General features: G+C 46.8%; 2 protein-coding genes across 5 annotated transcripts in view; one reads left to right on the top strand and one right to left on the bottom strand.

Annotated features, from left to right (window-relative positions):
- RABGAP1L (RAB GTPase activating protein 1 like) overlaps window positions 1-25239 on the bottom strand; it is a 332919-nt gene that overhangs the window by 62619 nt on the left and 245061 nt on the right. Inside the window, exons 1-2 of one of the 2 annotated variants that reach the window (XM_066597507.1) lie at window positions 19069-19254; window positions 11295-11423 (exon numbers count right to left, since the gene is read on the bottom strand). In XM_066597507.1, the coding sequence (XP_066453604.1) occupies window positions 11295-11423; window positions 19069-19239 (300 nt within the window). In that variant the 5' untranslated portion in view covers window positions 19240-19254. Of the gene's footprint in view, window positions 1-11294; window positions 11424-19068; window positions 19255-25239 lie in introns of those variants that run through there. The other variant, XM_066597506.1, reaches the window with a different exon arrangement.
- On the top strand, window positions 1481-7822 carry LOC136621783 (uncharacterized). 3 transcript variants are annotated; one of them, XM_066597505.1, is made up of 4 exons: window positions 1481-1994; window positions 2916-3104; window positions 5475-5519; window positions 6498-7822. In XM_066597505.1, the coding sequence occupies exons 1-4, from the start codon at window positions 1631-1633 to the stop codon at window positions 7085-7087; spliced, it is 1188 nt and encodes a 395-aa protein (XP_066453602.1). In that variant the 5' UTR covers window positions 1481-1630; the 3' UTR covers window positions 7088-7822. The 3 variants fall into 3 exon arrangements, with proteins under 3 accessions (XP_066453602.1, XP_066453600.1, XP_066453601.1); XM_066597503.1 differs by having other exon boundaries at window positions 5475-7822; XM_066597504.1 differs by lacking the exons at window positions 1481-1994; window positions 2916-3104 and having other exon boundaries at window positions 3502-5519.

Raw genomic sequence — 25239 nt, 5'->3', positions numbered from 1 at the left:
CAAGTCTCATTTGCCTTATGTGGTACATGAGCATCTTAAAAGGTGACTTAATTGCCTAAATTTGTGCACAACTGACAATCTGAGTAAGCAGAGCTGCAGTGTAAAGCATGAGGGAAGAATAATTTATGTATGAAAAATCTGCTCACGGTTGTCTATTATGACGGTTTCATTGCAAGAAGAAAGGCGGCAATCCCAGCTTTACCATCTTATCACCAAGTGCAACATTTCTCCATTATTTACTCTCCTTCTAGAGATGAAGATTTCTGCTGTGACTTTGGCAGATGTCACCAATTCCCAAGAAGATATGCAGGTTTTCTGAAGATGATTGCTTGTTTCTAAGCAGAAAATTGGAATTTGTATGGCTGCCAAGATCTCCAACCACATTTTACTCGACTGACTCGAAAGCGAAGTCTGACTTCAGGGTTTGTGGAAGCGGTTGATGCTACAATTCTAATAAAACCGGTTTGATAATCTGAGCGAAAGTGGAGAAATACATATAAGACACAAAGTAAACGGTTGTCAGTGGACACAAACGTCTTCTTGGGATTCCTCATGGTTAAAAGGCAGAAGATATTTTTTTGACCATTGCCGTTTTAGACATAATTACCCTGTGTATGAGACGTCACAGATCTACAGCCTGCTGTGTATGGTGCTACGTCTTAGGCCTCTTTCACGCGGCGCGCGATACGCAGAGAATAGAACCCATTGATTTCAGGGGGTTCGCTCACATGCGTCTATTTTTCATGGCATTTCGGTTGTGCTCTATTTTCCTGAGCATTTCTGCACTCAAAACCTTCAGAAAAGTTAATTGTGCGGGAAAAAGAACACATCTGGAACTCATTAAACTAATTAGCCATTTTAATCGGTGCATCTTTGTTTACCGCGTGCAAATGAACATGCCTTCCGGGCGCGAAAAGTACAGTAAAATACACTGATGCATGCATAAAAAAAGCATAGTTCACCCCACAAATAGGCTGCACTCAGGCGCACGCAAAAAGGCATATGCTCGTGTGAAGGGGCCTTACTAATACCTAATGTATGATCATGATGGAAGGGGAAGGCAAGACCGGTTTTCAGACCTCCGTTGGAACCTCAGGCTGGAAGTTCCGACACAGATCCAGCTGGAAATACCGTCCAAAAGCCGGGCAGTTGGGCGGAAAGCAGGCAGACCCTATTATAGTCAATGGGGCACGTCCAGCGCTGTTCGAGTCCATCCCTGACCATGGGGATTCCCCTTTCCTGATCTCCAAACGAAACAGGCCTGCGGAATCCCCAAAGCAGATGTAAAACCCCCCTAAGAGTGATCAGAACGCCCAGACATTAAAGGTGCCCCAAATGCTTGTTCGCCCAATTCCCCCAAACACGAGCACATGACAGCCAGCTTTGGCGGTTCATCTCCAGAAGACATAGAGAGATAAAGCGCTGAAATTCAACCTGCCCAATCCTCCCTTCTAGATAGCAGCAAAGCTTACTGGCGAAGATGCTGAGGACTGGAGGGGAGGGGTCAGGAAGAAAGGAAGTGACCAAGTGGTAGGGGTGGAGTTAGCAGGGTTAGAGGAAGAAGAAGGAAGAGGAAGATCATTCTGGACCGGGAGAAGAAGAGTGAAGACGGACCCAGAACAGCTGAAGAATGGAGGAGCTAATGCGGATGATCAAGGACGTGGTGGCCAGCCAGGGCACAAGCTGGCTCGTGAAGATGGCTGAAGACCTTTCGGGGACGACAGCGGTGGAAGAAGGAGCGAGCACCAGCCAGCCGGTTTTGCCCAGCAGCGAGGAGCCACGTGGAAGACCAACCCGGAGAAGAAACCCGCCAGCGCGACTAAGTCCCAGCCCGGTGGCGAAGAGAGGCGGACGGAACAGCAGCCCAAGACCGGAGCGACTCGGAGGGAACAGCGCCGTGCGGTCTCAGCGCGGTAGGGAGGAGGCGGAACCAGCGGAACGCATGGGAGTCGGTGAGCCAGAGGTAGCGGAGAGGACAACACTTACCCGTGGAGGTACGGTAGCGTCCAGGTCGGGTAAGTCCAGCACGGGAGGAGGTATCCCCGCGGCTGACGGCAGTACAAGGAGCGAGGTCCCAAGGAGCGAGGTCCCGGAGCGATCGCCACGTGCAGCAGCAGGCGCGCGTAGGGTTCCGCGCACAGGATATAGATCCGGCCGCGGAGATGCAGCGACCGTTAGGAGGGAGATGCCAGAGAGTGCATCTCCCTCATCGTGCGCCGCGAGTAGCGGGGGGGAGAGTGGGGGGGGAGGGAGGGGAACCGAAAAGGGCCAGTCAAACAGAGGGCAGAATATTCGCCACCAGCACTTAGGGGGGGACAGGGGGGGGGCAGCGACCAGAATAGAGGAGGCGGACGAATTTCGCGCTACAGCGCGGAAGGGGCGATCATTTCATCGCTCAAAAACAGCGACAGTTCGCACCACAGCGTGGTATGGGGCGGGCGCCGGGAGCGGAAAATCAGCGCATTTTCGCTCACCAGCGCGCAGCAGGCCGGCAGACAGCGAAGAAGAGGCGGCGAATTTTCGCGCCATAGCGCGGGGGGGCCGGGGGCCTCCACCTGTGTTTTCAGCCAGGCGCAGGGAGTTCAGGGTTTCTACCAGCAGCAGTGTAGAGAGGGACTCCCCGGAGCATTGCGCAGCGCACAATAGCTTAAGCCGCCCCCATCATAGCAGCGGTAGAATTATAGGGCAGGATAGGTGCAGGCAGGTAGAGGGGGCAAGGAGCAGGCGTACAGCTAGGGCGCACGAGGAGCGCAGCTGCTCATCATCTTCAGCAGAACGAGAGGAGACGAGGAGGAGCAGATTCATACGGGGTGATCAGGCAGAAGCGGTGACTTGGAGGGAAGGGCAGAGCAACCGAGAGGTGGAGATGCAGGTCATGAGGAATTTGTTTTCACGGTCACCGGCTTCTTCTGCAGATATCAGACAAGGAGAGCGGAGCAGACCGGGTAACAGGATGTCAGCCTGCGGGGCTACAATGTCAAGGAGCCCAAGGAGCCGGCGTGTCCCCCAAGAAAGTGGCACGGCACGATACGCACGGGAGTACCAACAAACATCACTGCCCGCCCCTAACGTTCCCTTGGCTATGCCGGAGGTCAACGAGGCGGGTGAGTCGTTTCAGTTAAATAAAGTTTGGGACAATGTGTCCGGCACGAGCCGGAAGGATGAATTTATGGTGGCTCTCAGAGCCTTGGTGGATAAATATGATATGGATAAAGGGCTTCTAGTGTCCTATGATAAACCGGGGAGGGCGGCCTCGCCCGAGGTTGGTGGTCCAGCACAAGGACAAAGGTGCCTGCCCTCGGTGGCAGGGGTGAGCGAGGGTCTAAAATTAGCAGACTCGCTGTTTTGTGGAGTAGCCCCGTTGGATGCGGGGCTGGAGAACGAAGTGGTATCAAAAATTATAAATGGTAACTATGTGGATATTTGGTCGCTGTTATCAGTCGAACACGTGTCAGTTGACAGGGAACGGTTCACTGAACGTGGGAGCGAGAAGAAACCCAAAGTAGCCAAAACATTTGGGAATTGGCTACAGGCCTTTTTGATTTTGGCACATGTAGTGTGCAAGCAGCAGCCGCAGAAGGGCCCGGAATTGCTCGTGTACATCAACACGATCCACAGTGCATATAAGTTGCACGGGGGATCGGCTTGGTGGCGATATGACGAAGATTTTCGTCGCAGAATTTCGGGTTCACAGCAGATCAGTTGGGCGTCAAAGGCGACAGACGTTTGGATCCAGTTGATCCTGGCGCAGAAACCTGTTAAACATAGCTTTCAAGGATCGGCCGCAGGAGCCAGCGGACAGCAGGCTGCTGCGGCCCCAAAACCGTCCGGTTCTTGCTGGGCCTTCAACGAAGGCCACTGCCGTTTTTACGCATCGTGCAAATTTCGGCACGAATGCTCGGTCTGCGGAGGTTCGCACACGGCGTTGCGTTGTTTCCGACGCCAACGAGCGACGGGAGTTCCCGGCACAGGGGCGAACGCCGGTGAGCGTCCAGTACCTGGAGCCGTGGCTCGACCGGTACCCACGGAGACTGGAAGCAAACCTGCTTAGAGCGGGGTTTGCTGAAGGTTTCTTTATCCCGCATTCCCCAGTTTCGTCGGCGTCTTTTTGCCAGAATTTAAAGTCCGCTCGCGATAATAAGCAGTTGGTGATGGAGAAGTTGCTGAAGGAGGTAGAATTGGGTCGAATGGCGGGCCCGTTCCGGGAACCGCCTTTCGTGAACTTGCGGGTTTCCCCTTTGGGACTGGTTCCGAAGAAGGAAGCTGGCAAGTTCAGACTTATCCATCACCTATCCTATCCGTCGGGTGAATCAGTCAACGACGGAATATCAAAAGAGCAAGCGGCGGTGTCTTATGCGTCTTTCGACTGCGCGGTTGCATTAGTTAGACAGGCAGGTAAAGGCGCTTGGTTGGCAAAGGCCGATATTGAATCGGCTTTCCGGCTCCTGCCGGTGCATCCGCAGTGTTTTCATCTGCTGGGATGCAGCATCGAGGACCAGTTTTTTGTTGACATGTGCCTACCGATGGGTTGCTCTATCTCCTGTTATTATTTTGAGGTTTTTAGTTCATTCTTGGAATGGATGTTAAGAGTGGAGACGGGCATCTCATCGGTATCACATTATTTGGATGATTTTCTTTTTGTTGGTCAGGCAAATTCGACGGCCTGCGAGTTTTTACTTTCGTCGTTTCGTAGTTTGATGAAAAAAGCCGGGGTCCCCTTGTCGGACGAGAAGACGGTTGGCCCCGCATCGAGGCTCGGTTTTTTAGGTATAGAAATCGACACGGAGGAAATGACTTTCCACTTGCCGGATGAAAAAGTGGCGCGTTTGCGCCAAGTTGTGGAGTTGGTGGGCAGTTCTCGGAAGGTAACACTGCACCAACTTCAAGTATTGTTAGGGTTGTTGAATTTCGCGTGCAAGGTCATTCCGATGGGGCGAGCTTTTTCCCGGCGGTTGTCACTAGCAACGAAAGGGGTAAAGGAACCCCATCATTTTGTCAGGGTGACAAAAGGGATGAGGTCAGACCTGCACATATGGAGAGTTTTTCTGAGTTCATTTAACGGTCAAGTAATATGTCTGGAGGAGGAGAAACAGAATGAAGAGATCGGTTTGGTATCGGATGCAGCTGGTTCATATGGATTCGGAGTAATATTGGGTGATCAATGGTGTTGTGCTGCATGGCCGAAAAAATGGATTGAAAGAAAATGGATAAAAAACACAGCGTTATTGGAGATTTTCCCTTTGGTGGTGGCAATGGAAATATGGGGCCAGAGGTTGGCCAACGGTAATATTTGTTTTTGGTCAGATAATCAATCGGTGGTGCAAATAGTCAACAAGCAATCGTCATCCTCAACGTTGGTGCTGGCAGCATTACGCCATTTGATCTTACGGTGTTTACAGCACAATGTTAAGTTTAAAGCGAGACACGTACCAGGATATTTGAATGCTACTGCTGATGCTCTTTCTCGTTTTCAGATGTCACATTTCAGGGAGCTGCACCCGACGGCGGAGGTCGAGGGGGTATGTTGCCCTGCTTTCTTGTGGGAAGTGATAGAGGAGAGCTGTTAGCTCTCGTTAAAGCGTCAGTAACAAGTACCACATGGAACCGATATAACAAAGTATGGAAAGAATGGTTAGCAGCGGCGGGTGGAATTTTTCCAACAGAAGAAAGAGCAAGGGCGGTAACATTAGATGTCCTGTCCGCGATGCGTAAAAGCGGGTCATCAGCGGATGCGGCGAAAAAACGACTATCGGCTATAGCATTTTTGTTGCGCTTACACGGGTCAAGAGACGTGACGAAGGACTTCGTTTTTGGGCAAATAATAAAAGGGTGGAAGAAGGACAGGGTGACCAAGGACGGCAGGCGCCCTATCACGTTCGAGTTATTAAACGCTATCCTCAACGTGGTGGAGTCGGTCTGCATGGATGCTTCCGAAGCAGAGCTTTTTCGCGCGGCTTTTTCCATCGCCTTTTTTGCCGCGTTACGCATCGGGGAGTTAGTATCGTCGTGCAAATCAAAGCCCGGGGGGCTGTTTTTCTCAGACGTGGTAATTGACGAAGACTGTATTAAGATAGGTGTCAGAAGATCGAAGACAGACATATACGGGATGGGAGAATGGATTAGAGTGGGAAAATTGGGGACAAAGTGGTGCCCGGTGTTACTGGTAAAGGAGTTCGCCAAGAGACACTGTGGGACTGGTCCGTTTTTGTGCCATGCGTCGGGTTTTCCCCTAACTAAATACCAATTCACGGCGGTCATGCGGAATAGCATTAGAAGGCTAGGCCTTAACCCCTCGGAATTCGGATCACATTCGTTTAGGATCGGAGCGGCAACGTCCGCTTTTGCGTGTGGCATGGGTATCGAGGGGGTTAAGAAGGTGGGTCGTTGGAAATCAGATGCATATCGGTCATATGTTCGGCCAAATCTGAGAGTTCTATAAATATTGTTTAGGGTGTTGCGATTTCTGCTTTGGTTTTGTTCTTTTATTTTATTCACAGTGTCGGATTGGACAGTATGGGTGGTGGGCCACTCCTATGTATACTGGGCGGAAAAGAGAGCCAGAAATAGGCCCATTGGAGTGAATTTAGGCCTTAATGTGCAAGTGCGTTGGCTTGGTATTAGAGGATTACAATGGCCCAGGCTGCTCCAGGAGGTTCTAAAAATCAGCAGCTGGAAGAATGACAGAGTGATATTAGTTATTCACGCTGGAGGAAATGATCTTGGGAAGATAAAGGTGGCTGAGTTGATAGCATTGATGAAAGCGGATATTTTTCGTTTCAAGGAATTTTTTAAGAGGGTCATAATCGTTTGGTCAGACATCGTGGCCAGAAGAATTTGGAGAGAGGCAAGAGATAATGAAGCCATCGAGAGAGTGAGGAAGACTGTCAATTTTAGGATATCAAAGCATGTGCGAGCTTTAGGTGGGATAGCAATACGTCATTGGGAGCTGGAGAGAAGAGAGCGCGGGATGATGCGAGGTGACGGAGTGCACCTTAGCGACATAGGGCTAGATACCTTTTTATCTAGGTTGCAGGATGGGGTAGAGTCGGCTCTTTTGCTGGCATGTGGGGGGCGGAGTGCAGCATAGTAATATGCTGCATCCTTCGTGGCGGAATTTGAGGACTTCCATGCCAGCAAGAAATGGAAGGGCTTTTTCAGGCCGAGAGGGGCCTTCTTACGCCTCAGTTTTTTACGACGTTAGAATCGGACATTTTATTTTTTGGCATGGAAGGAGAAAAATAGAGGATTCGTTAAAAGGTTTTATACAGTTAAATAAAGGCTGTGGCCTACCCACAATATGCCAGCATATAGTTGTATGGTGTCTTTGTTTAATGGGGAACGGGGGTTAATGGGTAAGTCCCTCCAGTCTAGATAGCAGCAAAGCTTACTGGCGAAGATGCTGAGGACTGGAGGGGAGGGGTCAGGAAGAAAGGAAGTGACCAAGTGGTAGGGGTGGAGTTAGCAGGGTTAGAGGAAGAAGAAGGAAGAGGAAGATCATTCTGGACCGGGAGAAGAAGAGTGAAGACGCCCGCCCACCCGCCCTCTGAGCTGAGGGGGGGGGATGAAGAGAATTATTAGAGGGATTGGGGGGATGCATGTTACAGGAAGTTGTCACAGCCGGTAGGCGGAATTTGAGGACTTCCATGCCAGCAAGAAATGGAAGGGCTTTTTCAGGCCGAGAGGGGCCTTCTTACGCCTCAGTTTTTTACGACGTTAGAATCGGACATTTTATTTTTTGGCATGGAAGGAGAAAAATAGAGGATTCGTTAAAAGGTTTTATACAGTTAAATAAAGGCTGTGGCCTACCCACAATATGCCAGCATATAGTTGTATGGTGTCTTTGTTTAATGGGGAACGGGGGTTAATGGGTAAGTCCCTCCAGTCCTCCCACATTATCTGTCAGGGGTAAGTTAGGAGGACCCCATACACACACTACAGTCGACTTGTTCGGCCAACTGTTGTCTCATGTGTATGGGGGTCCTTTACTGATAACTACAGCCATTTGGAAGGGTGAAACAAAAGCGAATAGGCTTCCTGTGCATTAAAGGCTGCTGGAACTATGATCAACCTGGGTTGGGTTAACAAAAGACATTATAACCAAATCTATGAATGAAGGCTCTCATCGTCAGCTGGGTTCTGCCGTGTTAGAAAGGCATAGTAGGAGATGTGAGATCCCATTCTCCATTAGAAGTAGAGCTGCCATCTATTAGACATTTAGTGCATATCTTTAGTGATACTGTAGGCCATAAAGATCTGTTGTTGGAAAGTCCCAGTAAGGACTGCTGTAAATAATAGTGGAAGCTGTGAGCCCCACTGGCCATGAGTATTCGGTCAGTGCCGCTATGAAGAGGCATCTCTTGGCTCTAGCAGCCGGAACGGTCGCAGAGTTCTCATCTTTCCTTTTTTATGACAGAGAGGAAAGATATCATAACTAACGAATTTTACAATACGATGGAAAATCCGTTTTTACTTTACGCACTACTGATCTCCCTCATACATAATCTTGGCGCTACATTTGCATCAGGTTAACAGCTTATAGCTGCTTTGTAAAACAGACTACTTATACTTTGTACATCATTCTGACAATGGACCCAAAAAATAAGAATGCCTCCCACTGAGTAACCAGGAGGCCACCGAAACCTATTATAAGCTAGCATCAGTGAAAGGAGTTCCATATTTAATGTAACTTTTTGCAAAAATTCAAACACTTGAGCGTGATACTAAGCAAGATACAGTGTAACAAAAAACAGGCATAAAGAACATCTCAATGCATATTCTATCAAACTGCAAGGTAAAAAGTTACACTGCGCATTTAACGCACACCTGACTTTTTAGAAAACATTTCAGAATAAGCCGTTGCATGTATATATGTGGGAAACAAGTATAGTACCATGTTAGCCAGTAGAAGGTTAGCCATTAAAAAGTATCATTAAAGGGGTTTTCCAGGGAGAATGCTACTGATGACCTATCCTCAGAATAGGTCATCACTAGTTGATTGGCTGGGGTCCATCGCTAGGAACCTCGACCAATCAGCTGAACGGGGTGCATGCTGTCAGCACCACAAATACACTGAGGTCGGAGCGGAAATCTCCACGCTGACCTCTGTGTAGTGGCAGGCGCTAGTAACTGCAGGCACAGCTAGCGTTGATTTCAATGAGAGCCGTGCCTGCGGTTACAAGCACCTACCACTACACAGATCGGTCAGGGTCCCGAGTGACGGACCCCAGCTGATCAGCTATTGATGACCTACCCTAAGGACAGGTCATCAATAGTATTTACCACGAAAACCCCCGTCAACTACGAGACTATGCAGTTTCTCTTATCCTCATTGGAACACGCAGTCCGACTTATATCCTGCATTTATCACCATGTGTTCCCTCTCAAGGCGGCATCTCTAATTTTCAGTTCTCTCTAAGCTGGTGGGTGGAGTCTCCTGTTATAATGCCTTTTATACACTGCACACCAAGACAATTGTAGGTTCTGCTCCCTGGCTCTCTGTAGCACACACAGACAAATTATCAAGGAAAACACACAAATTCTTAACGCTAAAGATGTCATTTTAGAAGCTAAAACACAGTAAACGATCACTTACTATTAGCTACCGACAACATCTGTGTGTGCGTCTATTCCCTCATCCTCCCCTTACCCTCTGCTCTCTATACATTTCAAGGAGCAGCACGAGTCATCACACTCACATACTTCCTGTTCCCTCATCTTGCTGTCTCCAGTAACAGAGATATCATCATAGAAACTAGATAATTGACGGGAGAAAAGACCATATGGTCCATTTAATCAGTCACTGCAAATGCAGGCTCTGATCCCATGGAGCAGGCAATAAAAAACCCAAATCAAAGTGTATTCAAGGGAAGTGGAGTTATACTTCATTATGCCCCAGAAGAAACCTGTTAAAGAAACCCTGGGTTGGGCTGCTGGTGTGGCGTGCGGTCTGCCGCAGCACTTTTATATGTGTGCAATTCCACTTTATCTTGTGAATATAAGCAATATATTTATTCTGAGCCAACTACAGAAGTTACTGCACTATTTGTATTTTTTGTGTGTTTTTTTTTATGTAGTGCAGTGCTGGTGGGAGATCTGCTTCATATAGCAAGGGCGATTACATCTGCCATGTGTTTCTGAGGCATTGTCAACCAATGGTGAATGAGGAGATCTGTGGATTCCTCAGTAATAGTCCCACATGGAGGGGTGAGGATTTTCTGTTTACAATTTGGACCATGTAGTCTGCCCTTATATTATTTCTGTCTTAGAATACATATATAGAGGTTATCGCAGACATGCTTGGAGTCATTGGCACTGGTGCATCTGGTCTCCACCAGAACAATGGGTGCAGACGTGGGCTTGTCCTGGGGGAGGTATAGAGTACGCCCACAGCTTCCAATTGGCCTCCTTTCTCCGCTGTGGTCCTTCTGCCATATAAGCTCCCCGATGCGCTCCCTTCTCAGCTGCAAGTGGAGTGCTTGTTCGTGGTACCGTCGGCCTTCTGCCATATAAGCTTCCCGTTGTTGCTAGCATCGCCGTCATTGTGGGCTGCCAACTCAGCTCCCCCGCTGTAATTGTCACCGCCAGGCTCCCTGCAATGTCCCCCACTGTCACTCTTACCGCGACCTGCCTGCAATATCTCATGCTGTCCCCTCGCCCAGAAGGCGGCCCCACTCTCTGTCTAGCCATCCCCCAGTGGCGGTCAGCCCCTTTCTTGACAACAGCACTCCAACACTGTGCTGCCTTCCCCAGCTGGCACTGGCACCGCCGGCAACAACGCTCTTACCCTCCATGGTGCCGCTGCGATCCGCGAACGCAACAGTGCTTCTTGCCCACCTCCTGAAGCTGGCTCCATCAGTCCCGCTACTCCGGTAACCCTAACCCTAAGGCTAACCCTGTAACCCTAAAGTTTCAGCCACAGCAAACCGCCACCCTAGCTAATCAGGAGTTTGGGGACATTTACAGGGCGGATACAGTCAATCATTATGTCTCCACCCATACTTCTGGTGGAGACAAGATGCACCAGTATCGGAGTCCTTTTTTGATGATTTTTCTACCACATCTGCTGCAAGCTTGTTTCAAGCATCTACTACTCTTTCACATGACTGGAAAACAGGCAGTGGACAGTAAGTTAGAAGGAAGGGAGAGACCAAGCTGAGGGATTTATCAGCAGAAAAATGTCATTTTAGCTAATTACACTGCTTGCCAGTTATCACATCGGCTATCACACAAACACAAGTTGTTACACAAGTCAGCGAGCATTTCAGCAAAATAGAAGGAATAACCCTGCTCTTTACCTTGATGTTACAGGCCTGCTCCATCAGCCTCCGAGCATTCTCCTCAGCCCTGTAACGTTTTGGCAGCTGGACTCTGAAAAACTTTAACGCCCCTTCAAAATCAGCTTGTAGGAGGTCTTCTTTGGAAGTCTATTAGCAAAAAACAAACACAAAGGACTTTTAACAAATAATGCAGGAGAAATCATAAAAGACGATGGGGGGAAGGCAAATCTATTAAATAGTTTCTTTTCAAGTGTATTCACGAATGAAAAGCAAATGCCACATGAGATGCAGGGGAATAAAACGAACCTCTCGCAAAATATTACATGCCTAACACAAGAGGAAGTGCAGAGTCTGTTAAAGAGGATTAAAATCGATAAATCACCGGGCCCAGATAGAATACATCCAAGAGTTCTAAGGGAACTAAGTGATGTGATAGCTAGGCCGCTATTTCTAATATTTATGGATACCATCAAAACCGGGGTTGTAACACTGGATTGGCGCATTGCCAACGTGGTTCCAATATATAAAAAGGGATCTAAAAGAGAGCCTGGTAACTACAGGCCGGTAAGTCTCACTTCAATAACTGGAAAAATATTCGAGGGGTTTCTGAGAGATGCCATCCTAGAATACCTCAAGAAGAACAATGGAATAACTCCTCACCAGCATGGGTTCACGAGGGGTCAATCATGTCAGACCAATCTGATCAGCTTCTATGATGAAGTAAGCTCTAGGCTGGACCTGGGGGAGTCTATTGATCGTATATCTGGACTTTTCTAAAGCATTTGACACTGTGCCACATAATGGGTTTAACATATAAAATGATACGGCTCGGATTGGGTGAAACCGTGTGTATCTGGGTAAAGAATTGGCTCAGAGAAAGAAAGCAGAGGGTGGTAATAAATGGTTCGTACTCTGATTGGGCCACCGTTGCTAGTGGGGTGCCACAGGGTTCAGTATCAGGCCCCATTCTGTTCAATATATTTATCAGTGACCTGATAGAAGGACTACACAGTAAAATATCAATATGTGCAGATGATACAAAATTATACAAGATAATTAATGCAACAGACGACAATGTACGGCTACGAATGGACCTAGATAAACTTGGGCAAAAAAAGGGCAAATGAAGCTCAATGTGGATAAATGTAAGGTTATGCACATGAACAGGAGAAACGGATGTCACCAATATACACTAAAGGGGGAACTGCTAGGGAAAAGTGAGATGGACAAAGACCTGGGGTACTAGTGGACTGTAGACTAAACTGGAGCAATCAATGCCAGTCAGCTGCTGCCAAAGCTAATAAAGTCTTGGGGTGCATTAAAAGAGGTATAGGGGCGAGGGACGAGAACATTATCCTCCCACTATATAAGGCATTTGTCAGGCCTCACATGGAATAATGTGTACAGTTCTGGTCACCGATGCTTCAAAGAAGGGCAACTAAACTAATACATGGAATGAAGGGACATAGGATACCCAGAGAGGGTATTGGGATCATTCACCCTGGAAAAAAGACGGCTAATGGGTGATCAAATAACTATGTATAAATACATGAGGGACAATACAAGGATCTCTCCCATGATCTGTTTATACCCAGGACTGCGACGGTAATAAGAGGGCATCCTCTACGTCTAGAAGAAAGCAGGTTTCATCACCAACATAGAAGGGGGTTCTTTACTGTAAGAGCAGTGAGACTGTGGAACTCTCTGCCTGAGGATGTGGTGATGGCAAAATCCACAGAGGAGTTTAAGAGGGGACTAGATGTCTTTCTAGAGCGGAAGGATATTACAGGATATAGACATTAGGTGAACAGCGGGTTGTTGTTCCGGGTCTTACAGACAGGTAGGAACCATCAGAGGTTGATGCAGGGATTAGTCTGACTGCCATTATGGAGTCGGGAAGGAATTTTCCCCCCGAAAGGGCTAACTGGCTTCTGCCTCTTGGGGTTTTTTGCCTTCCTCTGGATCAACAAGGAGGTTGAAACAGGCTGAACGAGATGGACATTGTCTTCATTCGGCCTTACATACTATGTTACAATGTATAAGACAATAAGAACCATTTTAAAATGTGCCGATAAAACGTATCAGTATTTGAACAGGATGAAGTAATTTCACTCAGACCAACTGATATTCTATTCATTTCGTTCTAATGGTAAACACTCATTTTGTACAGATACTTTCCAATTGTCTCCAGCATGTGACAGTATGAGGACGTTCAACATCGAATACAGCACTAATACAAAATAAAGATTTTTTTTTTGAGGGGGGGACACCGTATGTACAGATCACCGTTTACATTTCTCCAATAACGTCTATGGAGAAAACTTGGCTTATGCATTCTATCATGTTGTTGCATGCACTATTTGTATTAGTGTGCATGAGCCCATAGACTAACATTAGTTGAACTTTTCAGGACTTTTGCTATGTGCACTGCAAATGCGTCTTGATGCCTGAAAACACAGTGACTAGTGTTTTGGCTTTAGTAACCTGAAGACCCAGAAATAGCACATGATTGTCAGTTCTCCGGACAGTACTGTCCTTACATCTGTCTGAGATGATTTAGTGGATCCTGCATTGAGCAGGGGGTTGGACCCGATGACCCTGGAGGTCCCTTCCAACTCTATGATTCTAAGGGTAGATGACATCATGTAGAAAGATGAGTGGTGCTACCTCACTGGAGGTCAGTGCAGCGTTGGCGAGTAGGTCCTTGTCCTAATTAGTTATCTTGATGGTGAAGTAGCAAGAGATGGCGTGCCGGGTGCAGGCAACCCTTGCAACGTTCACCCTATTGGTAGACGTATGTAGAACGGAATGGTCTGGACCAAAAGGCTGGGAAAAAGGCGCAAATCTTTACGAGACATGCACATACAGAGATGTTGTCATTGAAATTTCTCATTTTTATTTGGTAGAACAGCTTAAAAAAACGCGTTTTGAAGCTGCGCAATGCATCTTTAGTATTTCAGTTGCTGCAGCCCATGCTGCTGGTGCGTGGTCAGGTCACAGACATGGATGCAGCTGGTGAGGAGGGAGCAGGGCTGGCCAGCAACTCGTCATCAGCGGGAGCATGCCCCAGCAAGACTGAAGAAGCATTGCGTCAACTATAAACTCGTTTAAGCTGGTTCTAACAAAAAGTGTATGTATGTGCATGTCTATTAAAGGGGTGCGCCTTATTACCAGCCTTTTGGTCCAAACCATTCCATCGTACATCCATCAGAACACTCCTTTACTGTGTTGTTGGACCCATCTATTAAATCACATGATAGAGTCTTCTGCTAATGATTTTGCTTTTCTTCTGGTTAGGGCTCATTCACACAGGCGTCTACCTGCAGCGTTTTACACTGCTCTGCCGGCAGGAGCCGCGAGAGATCGTGTATGGACTGCGACTGCACTGCAAATGTCGGCGTACCACTAGCACATGGACATGTGCGGTGTAACTTTTTTTTGTAAATGCATTGCGTATGGATAGCGTAGCATACTAGGCATAATGCTCATGCTGCATACGTACGGTGAAAAATAAAAGAGCATGCTGCAATTTATTTCTCTTGCATATCGATACACAGTGTCCACGTGGCGGTGTGAATGGATCAATGGAAGTCCCTTGACTCTCATTGACTCCATTCACCGAGTATTAACCACGGGATATATGTGTGCGTAATATGCGGTGAAAATACACCCATGTGAATGAGCCTTAGGCCTCATGTTCACTAGGAATTTCGGGCCCGCGCGGATTCTCCATGCAGAATCCCACAGCGGCTCCCTCCTTTCCTGCAGACATGAGGCCTGAAAATAAGATATACTTACCTGTCCGGACGCTGCGGATCTGCCTTCCGTTGTGGCTGGATCTTCTTTCTTCGGCCCGGCGGATGTACTCGGCATGCCAGCAGCGTGCTGCGTGCATGCACCGGGCACATTTTTTTCCTTTTTTGAACTCCTGCTCTCCCGTGGCCCAACAGAAATACAGCTGCGGGTGTGCCGCAGGAGCAGACGGCTCCCATAGGCTTCAATGGAAGCCGCGGGAGGCCCGCACGAAATGGAGCATGCTGCGGCTGTTTTCCCGCACGTGCCAGGGAAAAATGACATCCACTGGCATTTAATTATCTGCGGGTGTCAAATGCATCCCTATGGGCGCGGATCACACGTGCGGGTAACGAATACAGATTTGTTAAACCCATTTGGCTAGTGGACGTGCGGCCTTCGGGTGTTTTTCCAAATAGTGATTGATGTGCAGTTATAACATCATATGAAAAAGTGAATGCAGTTTTGCAAAGCAGTAATTGCAGGTGAAACGTGTTTCAGCTGTAAAATCCGTGCTGCTACCAGACGACTACTACAGGAACCCTCGATTGTACTGTGTTATGCCCTGTCCCCTACATAGGGGCGAATGACTCAAATTCTGTAAGCACTAACCACTGTTGGCTTCCAGCACTTCACCCATTTACTCCTATGAAGGGTGTATTCTCGACATAATCCCCATTCACTGCTATGGAGGGTGTAGTTTATAACTACAAATGCAGAACTATCACTTTATGCGGCAGAGCTAGCTTTAAGTCGGATTATATTTTTGCTATTACCAATAAATTGGGTTCTTGTTTGCGATATTTTGCAGATGACGGTTCTATAAACTGTAAACCAGTTGCAATCTAGAAGTGAGAGAGAGATATAAAAGATTTGCTGGTAAGGCCAAAATGCACAAGCTCCGGCCCATCAATTCCTGGAGCCGGACGGCTGTAAGCTCCATTTGTGTCCATTTGCTGTAGTTGGAATGCTGACTGCTTACAAGCTGTAATGGTGGATGCGGACTACTTCTAGGTAAGTTTATCTACAGGGGTAACTATCCAATTTGAACCTATTAAACAGGAGGTCATTTTTAGCACATAAACCTCCTAGTAGCTGAAATAACCGCGTGTTTGACCAAACTAAACTTTCCGGATTCTCCATATCATCACACTATCACTCTCTAAATAACAGTGGCGTTACACAGGAAAGCGGTCATCTGAAGAGTCGCTCATAATAGTCTCCAAAGCTGTTGGGAGCATTACACAGGCCGAAATAATCGTTTGTTGATATTATAGAGGCCTAAGGTTTTTTGGAGAGCGTATATTTGAAATCTTGACCCCTCCCCAATGTACACTCATTGGTTGCCAAGTCCACTGAACGCACATTAAGACGCATGAGCGGACTTCGAGTGAACACTCGCTACTGCGGTCTCTCATTGGTTTGACTTAACAGTCGGTGCAGCAGCGAGAGCATCTTCAAAGACCAAAATGTGCCAGAGACCGTAGCAGACAGTATTCTTTCGAAGACCAGCAGTCAAGGATCACTCACATGTATATTTGTATTTTCAGCAACCAATGAGCATTAAAGGGGTTGTCCCGCGCCGAAACGGGTTTTTTTTTTTTTCAATAGCCCCCCCGTTCGGCGCGAGACAAACCCGATGCATGTGTTGAAAAAAAAAACGGATAGTACTTACCCGAATCCCCGCGCTGCGGTGACTTCTTACTTACCTTGCGAAGATGGCCGCCGGGATCTTCACCCACGGTGGACCGCAGGTCTTCTCCCATAGTGCACCGTGGGCTCTGTGCGTTCCATTGCCGATTCCAGCCTCCTGATTGGCTGGAATCGGCACACGGGGCGGAGCTACGAGGAGCAGCTCTCCGGCACGAGCGGCCCCATTCAGAAGGGAGAAGACCGGACTGCGCAAGCACGTCTAATCGGGCGATTAGACGCTGAAATTAGACGGCTCCATGGAGATGAGGACGCTAGCAACGGAACAGGTAAGTGAATAACTTCTGTATGGCTCATAATTAATGCACGATGTACATTACAAAGTGCATTAATATGGCCATACAGAAGTGCTGAACCCCACTTGCTTTCGCGGGACAACCCCTTTAAGTGGGAGGGCAAAGTGTTTGCAAAAAAGTGGGATCCAATCAGTGTTCAGTGGGGGGAGGTGCTCACCTCCCTACAAAGTTGTTGGCCAGTTCTTGAAAGACAACGATCACCAGACGACTATTTTTAGGTGAGCTGAAAAGAAGAGACTAATGAATAAATGCTCACTTGTTACCCAGTTGGCAGCCATGTCTACTCGAACAACTGCCACTTACATTCATTATCGCGAGGCTATTCGGACAATATTTATCCCATGTAAAGCCACCCTAAAACGGAGCTTTCAAGGAGGCTCCAGAGTCTTGTAACTTTTTATCCCCATCTTATAAAGTAATAACATATTGTTACGATATGCCAAGACTTTGTAACCGGTGATGGTCCTATCTCTGAGACCTCCCCCAATAATGAAGGGGCTGCAGAGCTGATTTAGGGTGCTTTTACATGGAATGATTATCGTTATACAAATTGTTCAAACAAGCGAAATTGAACAATATTCGCTCAGTCTAAACACGCGCCAACGACCGAATGAAGAATGATAACCCTTTGCTTTTCGTTGTTCATTTTAGGCAGGCATAAAAAAATCACGCTGGCTCGTTCCCTTTTCATTCGGGTTAACCAGCACTCCTTCAGTCGATCTCAGTGACTTATACAGCGAATGTGAAAGACTGAACAATTTCTTGTTTGAACGAGCCAACGATATCTAAACAAGCTGCTCGATAGCAAACGAGCTAGTGATGACGTCACTTGCTCGTACGATAAATTGGCTCATCTAAAAGTACCCCCCCCCCCCTCCCCCAAGTCCTGCCTCTTAAATCAGTGCTGCCTCTTAACTCCCGACATTCTAAGGTGTGGTGGGGGTTCCCAAGATTGGAACCCCCTCCAATCAAAGTGATCCAAATGGAGGTTTGATAAAAATTCCATTAGTTTGACACCCATGGCACTACTTGATCAAAGATTTGGGACCATGACTATGATACATACACCACCATTGCAAGCCCTCCCGAGGTCATCTCCATCCCTCACAAAGTTCATTCTTTGGCTTCCTTTTCCCCATCAAACTCCTTTTATTGGGCATTTTGACCAATGTTTTAGGATCCTGACTTTAGGACTATTCCGGCCAGAAGCCAAACCAGAAGGATCTACAAACCCTTGGACCAGATGGGCCTTCACTACATATTTTCTTGCTTTCCTTTATATGACACTACATTTTAATTGCACATTTCCAGTAGTAATAAAAAGAACATTAATAGGATACTTAGCAGACCAGATAAGTCACATAGGTGACAAAAGGAGTATAAAAAAAAAACAACCAGGCACAAGAGAAGTGTTTTGCAGGCTGAATAGCAGGCAAATCTTCTTCTTGCATCACCGGTGATAAACCAGCTGCCACCAAACACGAGGATCACTAAGGACAGCTCTTGTCCTCAGAAACCCATCAAAGGACCACGACATGGGAATCACTGCACTAGCATAGGAACGCCAGTCGACGGCAGTCCAAGCATGACAACAGGGCCGGTGAGGATTCTCTCTTCTTACGTGTGATTCCTATGCTTCTTGAGGTTAACAACATTTAGGACCGAGAGCCCATTGAGCACTAAAGGAGACTTCTATGACGAATACTGGCTTCTCAATCAACGATCCATGTCTCGGACCTATGGTCAACAACCCCCTAGGCCTTCTCATCCCACCTCCAGATACATAGCTTACACCATTGCAATAAGGCAATACATCATATCATCGGTTAATGGCAACAGTTGGTAGATGACGGACCAGTTGACAGGGCTGGGTCACAGAAGAGTGCAAAGGCAACGCGGGTGACGTACAACAAAGTCATGCAGAACGAAAAACATGCAGACCCTGCTTTCCCCTGAGCCGAAAAAAAAAAATGATGATGCAACAAGTCTCTCACCGCCAGAAGTCGGGGTACAAACAATCGATGCCCCATGCCCAGAAGCTCCAGGACACGACAGGCGTACTCGTTGACAAAGTTGCTCTTCTCATCCTGAACGTCCTGGGACTTTTTGACAGGTGGGGAAAGCTTGGGAGCTGGTGAGGTAAAAGGAGGAATCCTTTCCTCCATGGAAGTCCTTAAGGAAACCCCCCTGAAGAAGCGACGCTAGTAAGTGAAATGGCGTGGTGTTGCATATAAAATGTCAGTGCTGGGCATCTAGAACATGGTAATGCCACCCTGCCTCGCCGCACATGGAAAGATCCTTAGCAGGAACACAACCAGACATCCATTATGTAGCAGAACATGTGTGTGTAGACAAATCTAAAATGTATCTAGAATCAATGGAAAGGCACAATGAATCTAGAAAGAAGAAGACATCAGCAGACTGATGGCAAGGAGCCGGCAGAGAATGCAGAGGGGCAAATCAGGGCCCGGCTTGTGTATGCGTGCGCTTGGCTGGAGCTGCAGGAGCGAGCGATGAGATCACTGCATCCACAGCCGCTGCTGCTACAGCCTCTCATCATGAATCAGTAATGAAGGAGGGAGTAGAAGGGAGGTGAATGAGCATGCAAGGAGGGAGGCCGCTTCCAAAGGATGCTGTAATCACAAACCAATAGAAACCCAATATCCCATATCTCCCCCACCCTTTTTCTCTACCTTCCCAGTCTCCGATTATCCCAGCCCTCTCCTTTTATTTTTACCCTGGAGTTATGGACAGGGATTTTTTTTTTTTTACAGGAAGCCGGTCTCACGGTAATTTAATTTACACTTGACATGAAAAGGACTAAAATAGAAAATATTCTGCATTGCACTCATGGGCAGTCACTTAGAGTGCAGCACTATACCAAGCTGTGGTATGATAATCACCTGTATATACTGGTGGATTGTGCCGCCTGGGGTAATGTTTTTTTTTTTTTTTTTGAATCTTCAGATGATTTCAGGTCTTGGGTGCGGAGTTGGGGGGGGGCACTAGGTATATCCCTGACACAGACACAACATACAAGTATGAAACAATACTAGGGCTCCCTCTAGAGTCATAATTGGGATTTGCTGTTGAGCCAAAAGAAACAAGGGTAGTCCACAGAACTATAGAACAAGTTTTTTTCATATTCTGCTAAAGCTCATTACACTCCTATATATTTCCTATGTTCAGATCCTTGGTAGTCATTACTTACATACGCTCAACCTCAGGGCTGTGCTCTTTATTCCAGGTATAAGGCTACTTTCACACACAGCATTAAAGTTAGGCCGCTCTCACACATGCGTTTACAGAACGCCACTTCCGAAACGACAGCGTTTTACCTGCGATTTTGCACGGAATTTTCAAACAGCGTTTTTTTAAATGCACCCCATCATTGTGATGGGTGACGAGGGGCATTAGAAAAGCGCAAAAATAGAGCAGACAGCGCTAGAAAATTGGGCACTGGTCTGCAAAGCCCCAATGAAATCAATGGGAGCGTTGTACCGCGGTTAGTGCAGCGTTTGATCGCGGTAAAAAGCGGGCTGCGTGAGAGCAGCCTAATGCTGCAAATCTGTAGACACCCACGCCACAGGAATTTATTTAGAAATTATAGACCGTACCACTGAGGGCTTATTTAGACAACCGTATATCGGCTGGGTTTTCACGAGATGGGGCGGAGCTAAGTAATGTCACTTAGCTCCGCCCCACCTCGCCCCTTCCATTGCAAATAGTGGCAAGGGGCGGGAGCTCAGTTACTGCTCCTGGCTCTTCCATCCTCCCCCCCCCCCCCCCCCGCAGACAAGGACAACCCAGCCGATATACGGTCGTCTCTAAATAAGCCCTAAGGGTGGTTTCACATCTGCGCTCAGGGTTCTGTTTCCTGCTCTGTTGGGGATGCAGAAAAGGGGAATCCCCATGGCCAACCGTCTGGGTCTTAGGACGGAACCGAATAGCGGCGGATAGACCCCACTGGCTATAATGGGGTCAGTTCAGTTTCTGCTCAGGTGCCTGGCTTTTGGGCGTAAGAAAACACACTACATGCAGCACTTTTTAACTAGTCTTTTGAGCCGCAGCCGTGGTGGACCGGAGGATCCAAAACAAATACGAAATCGGCCTACCCTATCATCCTATAAGTGTGATGTGAAACTTGATGTTGCAAATATGTATAGTGGCCAGCTTGTGTAATTGCATCAAGGTATTGCCACCTAATTCTACTTTTGGTGTTGACAGGTTATGTGTTCAAAAGCTCTTGCAGAAAAGCTGACTCAGATGTGTGTGTTGCCATAAGATGCTGCAGTAAGGGGATTGACCACAGGCTCGCAAGGCTCTCCCCCCATTTGTAGGGCTGCAAGACTATAGAGAAAGTGGTAGTGCCTGGGACCATGGCATAAAGTGTGAGAAGCTGTTGACATAGGGGATGACAGTGGAGCATGCATGGACAGGAACCACCGCAAAAACAGGAAGCAGCCAGAGGATTAGCAACTGACTACAAGTACTGGAAGTTGAGTAAAAGTAGCCATAAACTGTAAGTAGAGGTCGGTCTCTCGGACTGCGTTAGAGCGTGCACACTGGGGACTAGCAGGACTTAATGCACTAGCCATGTTTACCGCTACTATTCCACAACTGGTACTTGGCCATAAAATTGCAGCCAAGACATTGGGCATGTTGCAGAATGGAAAATCAGCAGCATTAGTACAATCAGCTGCAGATTTTTCCCACTATGAATGATTGAAGTTTGTTAAAACCCCATTCACTAACATCATAGAGTATCTAGTTGTGACATTTTGGTGTGAATTCCAGAACAGGACTTCTGCAACGAGTTCATGATGTGTAAAATCGGCCAACTATAAGTGAACGCTGATTACTATCCCCCTTCTCCCCCAGTCAACACCCTTGTAGCTCTGGTATAGAGGGAGGGAACAGGTTTCATCATTGTGGGTAGAACGAAGAATGTTAGAGGAGAGAGAGATGGGTGGATACAAAGTCTTGGTGTTTTTTCCTATTGCATTAGAATCTGAAGTTAGACAGTTTTTTTTTTGGTGGGGGGGGGGGGGGGTGTTTGTACCATAAGTCAATACTTAATGGAATCACATTTTAGATGAGAGGGTCTCTCTATTAGTTTAGCACGGTGGTCCCCCAACCAGTAGCTTGGTAGTCACATGTGGCTCATGGATCTCTGCCGTGTGGCTCGCCTTGTGTTTTCACCGGCTACAATGTGACATTCACATCATACTCTAGACCCGGAACAATGGCAATTTGATCATTTAATAATAATGTTTCAAATTTCGAACAAATGTCAATCTGCAAAATTTCCTGAGTTTGTGCTAAACTACCCTAATATGTCAACTTTTTTTTAGCTGAATGTGTCTCTCGGCCGTCAATTAAAGTTGAATGTGTCTCATAAGGTCTAAAATATACTGGGGCTTGGCACATATACACACTGAGATTTACGGGCTCAGTGTAAATTATACATAAATCTGTTGGTTCTGGACGTCTCCGCCCCTTTTCTACAAGCCACACCCACTTCCACAAAAAGTTCTAAGGTTTTTAAAAAGTTGCAACTTTTTATGGCAGAATTCTGACATCGTTTGTAAATGCCCTTGAGTCTGCGTGTGTGGGTGTGTGTGTGTGTGTGGGGGGTGGGGGGGGGGGGGTGGGAGGGGTGTCAATAGATAGCTTTCTTTAATTTGGGCTTCATTTACTAAACTATAAAGAGCTATTACAGAGCTGGTCCTATCCTAACAATCTCTTTCTATTAGGATAGGGACACTTTTTACGACTCGTCCGACAAAGGGGTGTAGTTTCATTAAAATGCACCGTTGTCTGCCAAATACTATGCCAAATTTTGGCATAATTTTTTATGTCAACTAAGTCACCTAACAGGTGGTATAAAGTTATACTGGGCCCATTTACACACACAGATAATCGCATAACATTCGTCAGAAACCGACAGTTTTGAGCGATCATTTTGCATTAGCTACTAATGGGCTAATCAGCTAACTAGCTTCATTTGCATGTATTTAGAGGGTGGCCTGTTCTCTAAATACTTCACTATTGTTCTCCAGCGGAGAACTCAGCGTGCGGTCCCTCTTATCAAGGACGACAGATTTTAAGCGGAGCTGAACTCGGCAATGGATGAAAACTGCAAGATGGGCACACATTGACACGCAACGATTATTGCTTAAAAGATGGCTTTTGAGTGAATTTTGAGCAATAATCGTTATGTGTAAAAGGGCCTTTACAGCAGTGAAAAAGGATAAACGGCTGAAGAAAGGTGATGGCGGGTAATATCTTGTCAAAAAATGCGAGGCATGTTGGATTAAAATACATTGACTACTAGGCACCCTAGGGCTTCGTTCCCACCGTGGAAGGTCCGCAGTGGGCGTTCTGCAGCGGTAAGCCTGCTCTAAACCTGCACCATTGGGTGTGGATTTTTAAGCTGGTTTTATCACGTATTTCTTCCCTTCATTGAGTAGTTAATTCTGCAGCAAAAACAGCGATACAATTGACATGCTGCAGAATTGAATTTGGCATCACATGGTAATTTCCACGCGGGTTTTGTGGACGAGATTTTCAAAATCTCATCCACTTTGCTGCTACTATAAACTCAGCGTGCTGTCCTGCCCATCAGGAATGACAGATTTTAAGCTGAGCTGAACTCCGCGATGGACAAAAAGTGCACGATGGGCGCACATTTACACGTAGCAATTATTGTTTAAAGGATGACGTTTGAGAGGTCATCGTTGTGTGTAAAAGGGCCTTAAAGATTCACAAGTTTTATCACTCTGCAGAGTCATTGTGATGGATCTGGCAGACCTGAAGACCGCCTGTCTTAGTTTGCGCTATTAAACAGTACTGGTAAATCCGCCCTAATGTACATTGCAATCAATGGACTGTCCATGTAATGCATGGAGGTTCTATGTCTACAAGGATTTCTCTAGGCACTCGCTGTTCCAGCTAATTGATGGAGGCGCCAAGAGAGGAACTCCAGTTATTAAGTCAGTAAACCATAATAGTTATGTTGCAAAATGTGTTTTCAGAATCCAAGATGTCCTTTAAAGGGAATGTGTCATCAAAAAATGAATTATTGTAGAAGTCATATTTTTGTGTTAAACATATATTTTTAAGAATTTTTGGTGATTATTTACATTTTCAATCACAATCTGTATTAACCCTTTCCAATCCACTTTCCCTCGCACCCGCACACTCCCCAGCTCTTCTTTATTTTGGGTGGGAAAGCACATTGTAGATTCCTTGGAATTACTCAACAGAAACACATAGGAATGATGATTTTATTAGCAATTTAAAAAAAAAACTAAAAAGTGATTTGATATGCATACCACAATATTTATATATAGTATTATTATAATAGGCATATGTGTACTATATATGTATACTTCACTATGCAGTAGAGAGGTCCAACATCGCAGCCCTCCACTGCATACTGTAATATACGTATACGGAAGAGACCTCTGACATTGCAACGCTCTTCTTCATAGTGTATAGGCCCTTTTACTCGCAACGATTATTGCTCAAAATTAGCTCGAAAGGCAACTTTTAAGCGATAATCGTTGTGCACTTTGTCCATCGCTGACTTCAGGTCCGTATGAAATCCTCGTCCCTCAGGATGATACGCTAACATGAACCGCATGCTGTGTTCTCAGCGGGCAGTGCTGATAACATTCTTTCAAACAGCTGTTAATGGCTCTCCCAGTGGAGAACAATATTGATGTATTTGTATGCCGCAAAATGATTAATGAGGCGGCGTGGGACTGGGGGCGGGGCGGGAAGGAGATAGGCAGGTTGAATAGCGAGCGGTTAGGGGGAAGGGGAGGAGCTATAGACAGGAAGAGACGGGAGCGGGAAAAATCAGTGTGAGTTGGAGCCAGCGTGAGAAGGAGCGTCAGAAGAGAACACCCACCCGCCCCGTGGAGGGTAGGAGGAGGGGTGTTTTGGAGTAGGGATAGGTAGGAAGTTGTCACAGCGGAGGTAAGGCCGGGAGCTTCCCATGCGGGCTACAGCGCAAAGGAAGGTTTACAGGCCCATGGATAGGGGCTTACGAACGTCCTCTGGGCCGTTACAGTATTAACAATAGTTCAATTAGGCATGGGAGGTTAGAGTCAGAAAAAGTTAGTAAAGTTAAAATTAAATAGTAAAGTTAAAATTAT

Source organism: Eleutherodactylus coqui, chromosome 3 (genome assembly GCF_035609145.1).
Source record: "Eleutherodactylus coqui strain aEleCoq1 chromosome 3, aEleCoq1.hap1, whole genome shotgun sequence".
NCBI lineage: Eukaryota > Metazoa > Chordata > Amphibia > Anura > Eleutherodactylidae > Eleutherodactylus > Eleutherodactylus coqui.
The sequence above is the reverse complement of the archived record's forward strand: the minus strand, read 5'-3'. Positions and strand labels throughout refer to the sequence as shown.

Coding starts and splice junctions, on each gene's coding strand:
- LOC136621783 (XM_066597503.1), top strand. CDS start 1,631: ATGGAGGAGCTAATGCGGATGATCAAGGACGTGGTGGCCAGCCAGGGC. Junction 1,995..2,915: donor GACAACACTTACCCGTGGAG/GTACGGTAGCGT, acceptor CTTCTTCTGCAG/ATATCAGACAAGGAGAGCGG. Junction 3,105..5,474: donor GCCGGAGGTCAACGAGGCGG/GTGAGTCGTTTC, acceptor TCTCGTTTTCAG/ATGTCACATTTCAGGGAGCT.